Source organism: Chiloscyllium plagiosum, chromosome 45, assembly GCF_004010195.1.
Source record: "Chiloscyllium plagiosum isolate BGI_BamShark_2017 chromosome 45, ASM401019v2, whole genome shotgun sequence".
Lineage (NCBI taxonomy): Eukaryota > Metazoa > Chordata > Chondrichthyes > Orectolobiformes > Hemiscylliidae > Chiloscyllium > Chiloscyllium plagiosum.
The window spans coordinates 6,943,426-6,950,198 of NC_057754.1; the positions used below are offsets into that span (position 1 = coordinate 6,943,426).

The 6,773-nt window shown below is 50.3% G+C and overlaps 1 protein-coding gene across 1 annotated transcript in view; it reads right to left on the reverse strand.

Moving 5' to 3' along the window:
* LOC122543999 (glycogen phosphorylase, muscle form-like) overlaps positions 1–6,773 on the reverse strand; it is a 35,031-nt gene that overhangs the window by 22,915 nt on the left and 5,343 nt on the right. The window contains exon 2 of the mRNA XM_043683008.1: positions 25–292. Coding sequence (XP_043538943.1) covers positions 25–267 — 243 coding nt within the window. The 5' untranslated portion in view covers positions 268–292. The remainder of the gene's footprint in view (positions 1–24; positions 293–6,773) is intronic.

A 6,773-nucleotide genomic window follows, 5' to 3' on the forward strand; every position in this document is an offset into this window, starting at 1 on the left:
CTCTCCCCCCAACCCCCCGCTGACCTTGGGGTCTTTCTCATAGTAGTACTGCTGTGTGCGGATCCAGCGGCCGACCAGGTGGTCGCGGACGGTGTGGGCCAGCGCCTGGTAGTAGTCGCGGCTGGTCGCCACGTTGCGGTCCTTCACCAGCGTGAAGTGCAGGTGCCGGTTAAAGTTCCGCTTCAGCTCGGCGACATTCTCCACCCCGGCCAGGCCCCTCACACTGATCTGCTTCCTCCGCTCCGCATCGCTCTGCGGCCTCGACATGATCCCGGCTCCGGGGGGGGTGTGTGTGGGTGTGTGTCTCCCTGTGTGTCCCTCACCCCCTCCAGCCCACCGCCGCCTTTTAACCGACTCTCGCTCTCCGCCCGCCGCGAGACGCCTCAGTCGTCAACCGTCCGCCTCATCCATATGTAGATACCGCTCATCCATATGTAGATACCGCTCATCCATATGCATGAGCCCCGCCCCGCCCTATTAAAGCGAACGGTTTTATTCACAAAGCCCCGCCCCACCCTCATCTACATATCACCGCCCCTCGTTTACATATCCCCGCCCATTCCACCCAGATTAAAGCCATCGCGTTTATTTATACAGCCCCGCCCATATGCCCCAGGTTAAAGTCGCCGCTTTTATATAGCCCCGCCTCTCGTTTGCTGTTATTTATATAGCCCCGCCTCTCGTTTTACATATCACCACCCCTAGTTTTACATAGCCCCGCCCATCTCCCCCAGATTATCGCCATTGCGGTTCATTATATAGCCCCGCCCCTAGTTTACATAGCCCCGCCCATTTCCCCCCATGATTATCGCCATTGCGGTTATTTATAGAGCCCCGCCTCTCGTTTTACATAGCCCCGCCCATATCCCAGTTTAAGGGCTCTGCTGTTATTTATATAGCCCCGCCCATATCCTCAGAGTAAAGCCATTGCGGTTGTTTATATATAGCCCCGCCCCTAGTTTTACATATCCCCGCCCATTCCCCCAGAATAAACCTATTGCGGTTATTTATACAACCCCCGCCCCCCATGTTACATAACCCCGCCCCTCGTTTCACAAAGCCCCGCCCACACTTGGCCCCCTTTATTCCCATGGCTATAAAAATCCCACAAGGTAAAACCAGTGACTGCAGATCCTGGAAACCAGATTCTGGATTAGTGGTTCAGGCAGCACTAATCCAGAATGAAAATCCCACAACACCAGGTTTTTGGTGATGTTACCTAGCCAGGAAATGAAACTTTTGGATGTCAAACCTACAGCTCAGCGGGCAAACCTACACCCTAAACCTTGGATACATGTCACACCACAGGTGGCCCCACTGCACTACACACCCTCCCTCTCACACACTCCTACAGACCGTCTCTCACTTACAAGCTCCCTGTCATATGCTCACACATGCCCCCTCTGACAGACTTATAGCCCATTACACTCACACCCCAACACAGACACAAGTCTGATTAGATTTCCTACAGTATGGAAACCCTCCAAAGAGTAACCAACCCAGACCTTCCCCCCCCTATATTTACCCCTGACTAATGCACCTAACAGTATGGGCAATTTAGTCTGGCCAATTCACCTTGACCTGCACATCTTTTGGGTTGTGGGAGGGAACCAGAGCACCCAGAGGAAATCCGTACAGACCGTCACCCGAGGTGGGAATCGAACCCGAATCCCTAGAATTGTGAGGCAGCAATGCTAACCACTGAGCCGCCGTGCTGTCCAAGTTTGTAGGGTGGATTTGTACTTGTATTATATAAATACTTGAATTATATTTTAATTTGCTCAAAACCCGCATGAGTCCATGTAAGATTCTGTAAATCCCTTTTTTAGAAATAGAATCAGTCTGAACATTGGGGCACAAACAGCCTCACACAGGGCACCTCACACCTTCAATGCATTATCTGAGACAACATGGCACCTATTGTTAAAGTTCACTTTAGAATGTAACTTTAGTCATTCTAAAAGATGACAGACTTAACAAACAATCTCCAGGTCTTTTTCAATATATATAATTTCACTTGCATCACACTGTAAACTTTTGCTATAAATTCTGTGTCTTACGATCTTATACTCAACCGCCACCTGATGAAGGAGCAGCGCTCCGAAAACTAGTGCTTCCAAATAAACCTTGAACTATAACCTGGCGCTGTGTGATTTTTAACTCGTAGGTTATAGTCCAACAGGTTTACAGAGGAACCTCGATTATCCGAAAGACAGGTGGGGAATACTTGGTTTGGATAATTGAATATTCGGATAATCGAATGCTGGATAACATAGTTTAGCCGAGCATGGGGACCTTGCGATCTTGTTTGGATAATCCGAAATTTGTGCCCCTTAGGTCCCTTTTCAATCTTTCGCCTCTCACCCTAAACCTATGCCTCTGTAGTTCTGGACTCCCCCACCCTGGGGGAAAGGGCCTTGTCTATTGACCATATCCATACCCCTCATGATTTTATATACCTCTATAAGGTCACCCCTCAGCCTCCGACGCTCCAGGGAAAGGATTAAACTGCAGATACTGGAATCCAAAGTAGACAAGCAGGAGGCTGGAGGAACACAGCGAGCCGGGCAGCATCAGGGGGTGCAGAAGTCAACATTTTGGATATAACCCTCCTCCAGGACTGGCGGTGGGGTAAGGGGAGCTGCAGATAAAGGGGGGATGTGGTAATGGGTGGGCTTCGCCACATCCTGATGCTGGTTCGAAAAATGCAAAGAAGACCTTATGCTCGAAACATCAACTCTACCCCTCCTCTGATGCTGCAGAACCAACTGTGCCTTTCCAGCATCACACTTGTCAACTCTGAATAGTGCGTCTGCAGTCCTCACTTTCTCCCACCTCCAGATGCTGCCTGTCTTGCTGTGTCCTTCCAGCCTCCTGCTTGTCCACATTAGGGATAAGTGGACAGGACAGGGTGCTTTATTTCCCCCTCCAACTCCATGCTGATTTAGTCCCAACCCTCCCCTTTATTTTTTCACATAGACATTGCTCTGGGCTCTGCTTGTCACTGGTTCATTGGCCACATGGGTGTCTTTAGTAACCATCAGTAATGAGGTGAATGTAAGTTTGTGGCAATATAAAGCAGTTCTTCAGCAGTTACAGGTTGCCGCACTCCAGCCTAAACTAGTCACCCCTTTGAACTGAAAGCTAGTCGAGAGTCATGTTTTGGTGCAATGGTGCAACGCTTTAAAATCAAACGACCTCCTATTTAACAAAATGGGAATTGGTGGATGACCCTATGGCTTTAGGCTATCAAGGAAATTAAGTTGTAATTTTTCTTTGCTTTTGTAGGATTGTTGCAAGTCTTGTATAACTCTTTTACACCAAGCTGTGAACTGGAAACTCGTGCTGTCCGACATGTGTGGTCAAAGGATTGATAAATGTCAACGACTCAAGTTGCAAAAAAAGACCTTGTCCGTCTTCACCCGCGAGGCACGACGGGATTTGTAGTCCGCTCCAGTTTCCACTCGTCATCAACCGTCGCTTCTCGCAACAGAGATGGACTACAACTCCCGACATGCTCCTGCGCGTTTCGCCGCTGGGGGGTCCTGCTTGCGCAAGGCACGCCGGGACTTGTAGTCCGTTCTCCCCCAGTTCGCCCGCCCCACTCTTTACAGTTTCCCAGCGAGAGGACTACACTTCCCGACGGGCCCTCCGCCACAGAGCCTTAATTGACAGGCGAGTCCAGACCCGGGGAGGAACGTGCCCAGTCTCGCCTTCTCCTCCCTCCTGGGCTGCAACTCAAGCCGAGGGATGACTGCATTAAGGCACTGAGCTATTTAAAGACCCTCTCCGTTCCCATTAAACAGCCCCAAATGTCACAGGTTCACAATGTCTGAAGATATCCTTTGCGAAATACAAAATACATCAGCCTGCACATCTGAGCTAGAGAGAGAGAGAGAGGAAAGAAATGCAATGGGAAAAATAAACCTTTGCAAATGCAAATAATTGCCTTCCCCCAAATGGATATTTAGAGGATATTTATTCATTCCAGAGGGCTTCACTTTGTTGGCATTTATTGCGTCTTCAGTTACACTGGTTCTTGAACCACTGCAGTCCATACGATGTTCCAGACTTGTTAAAGGAAGGAGTTTGAGGATTTTGACCCGGCAACAGTGAGAGGAGTGGACGATAGAGTGCCACCCTTGCATTCGCACAGGTCCCCATTTCAGTCCCTGGCTGAAACTTGTTTGGGGGGGGGGGGCAATAATGATTGGCACCAGGGCAGCTTCCCCAGTCCTACCACTCGTTGCAATAATGCCAGAGGGGAATTCTTGAACTTGCATGACAGCAGGAGGGGATGGGTGGTTGGATTGCAGCTGTCAGCTGGGGGCTGGGGCAAGGACCCCGCACCTTTATATAACCGGGTGCATCTCAAAGTGTTCTGCTGACAAGTGGCTCCTTGAAGACGGAGTTGTCACTGATCAATGCAGGAAGACTTACGAGCTGGAGATATCTTGTGTGACAGCGACGATCAAATCACCGGTTTATTTCTGGCTCCTCGGAGGACTGGTCAGGGGAAAAATACTCTTAGAGTCATGGAGATGTACAGACCCTTCGGTCCAACTCGTCCATGCCAACCACATATCCTAAATCAATCTGGTCCCATTTGCCAGCACTTGGCCCATATCCCCCCAAACCCTTCCTATTCATGTCCCCATCCAGATGCCTTTTCAATGTTGTCGTTGGACCAGCCTCCACCACCTCCTCTAGGCAAAAGTGAGGACTGCAGATGCTGGGGATCAGAGTCTAGATCAGAGTGGTGCTGGAACAGCAGGTCAGGCAGCATCCGAGGGGCAGGAAAATCAACGTTTCGGACAAAAAGCCCTTCATCAGGAATGAGGCAGGGAGCCTCGGTGGGAAGGGGGGGGGGGGAAGAGATAAATGGGAAGGGGGTAGGGTTGGGGGAAAGGTAGCCAAGAGTACAATGGATGGATGGGGGTGGAGATAAAGGTGATAGGTAAGAGACCTGTCCCATCTATCCACTCCACCCTCCTCTCCGAGCTATCACCTTCATCCCCACCTCCATCCACCTATTGTACGCTTGGTTACCTTGGGTGGCATGGTGGCTCAGTGGGTTAGCACTGCTGCCTCACAGCACCAGGGACCCAGGTTCCACCCTTGGGCAACTGTCTGTGTGGAGTTTGTACATTCTCTCTGTGTGGGGTCTCCTCCAGGTGCCCTGCTTTCCTCCCACAGTCCAAAGATGTGCAGGTCATGGTGAATTGGCCGTGCTAAATTGCCCACAGTGTTAGGTGCATTAGTCAGGGGTAAATGTGGGTTTGGAGTGGCGGTATGGGCTGAAGGGCCTGTTTCCACACTGTAGAGAATCTAATCTATTGTACTCTTGGCTACCTTCCAGCTCCACCCCCTCCCATTTATCTCTCCACCCCTGAGGATCCTGGCCTCATGCCTGATAAAGGGCTTTTTGCGCAAAACATTGATTTTTCTGCTTCCTGGATGCTGCCTGTCCTCCACCACTTCCTCTGGCAGCTCATTCCATACACGCACCACCCGCTGTGTGAAAAAGTTGCCCCTTAAGTCACTTTTAAATCTTTCCCCTCTCACCTTAAACCTCTAGTTTTGGACCCCCCTGACCCTGGGGAAATGACGGTGACTATTTATCCTATCCATGCCCCTTATGATTTTACAAACCTCTATAAGGTCACCCCTCAGCCTCCGTGTAGCTCAAACCCTCCAACCCTGGCAATACCCTTGTAAATCTTTCCTGAACCCTTTCAAGTTTCACAACATCTTTCCGATAGGAAGGAGACCAGAATTGCACGCAATATTCCAAAAGTGGCCTAACCAATGTCCTGTACAGCCGTAACATGACCTCCCAACTCCTGTACGCAATACTCTGACCAATAAAGGAAAGCATACCAAACACCTTCTTCACTATCCTATCTACCTGCGACTCCACTTTCAAGGAGCTATGAACCTGCACTCCAATGTCTCTATGTTCAGCAACACTCCCTGGGACCTTACCATTAAGTGTAGAAGTCCTGCCCTGATTTGTCCTGCCAAAATGAAACTGCTCCTGAATTGGAGGGAGGTGTTTGGAGGGAAGACAGAGAGGGACTCAAAACATTCAGCAGTCAATTGATCTTGACATTCGGGGCAGCAGAGAGGCACTCCCTCAGGACTGTTGCGAAAGAACTTGCTCAGGATGGTCAACCGATCTTGACCATAAAATCCACCTCCAACTACGATCAGCTCAACTGCCCTCCAGTACCAACCATCCCACATCCCCCGCTGCTGCCCAGCCTGGGTTCATATCAGCCTCCCTGCATCAAATGCCATCATTAACCTGCCCTAGCCTTTACTATCACCCTATCTCCAGCTTCCTGCACGTCCCCGACACTACATTCCCTCGAATTCCTTCCCTGTGAGCATTGACCTCTGAGGATCAATGCTGGACAGACTCTCCTCTCAGTGCCAGGGACCCAGGTTCGATCCCACCCTCAGGCGACTGTCTGTGTGGAGTTTACACGTTCTCCCCACTGTGTCTGCGTAGCTTTCCACCGGGTGTTCTAGATTCCTCCCACAATCCAAAGATGTGCAGATTAGGGTGGATTGGCCATGTTAAATTGTCCCATAGTGCCCAGGGATTAGATTAGATTACATTACATTACAGTGTGGGAACAGGCCCTTCGGCCCAACAAGTCCACACCGCCCCGCCGAAGCACAACCCACCCATACCCCTACATTTACCCCTTACCTAACACTACGGGCAATTTAGCATGGCCAATTCACCTGACCTGCACATCTTTGGA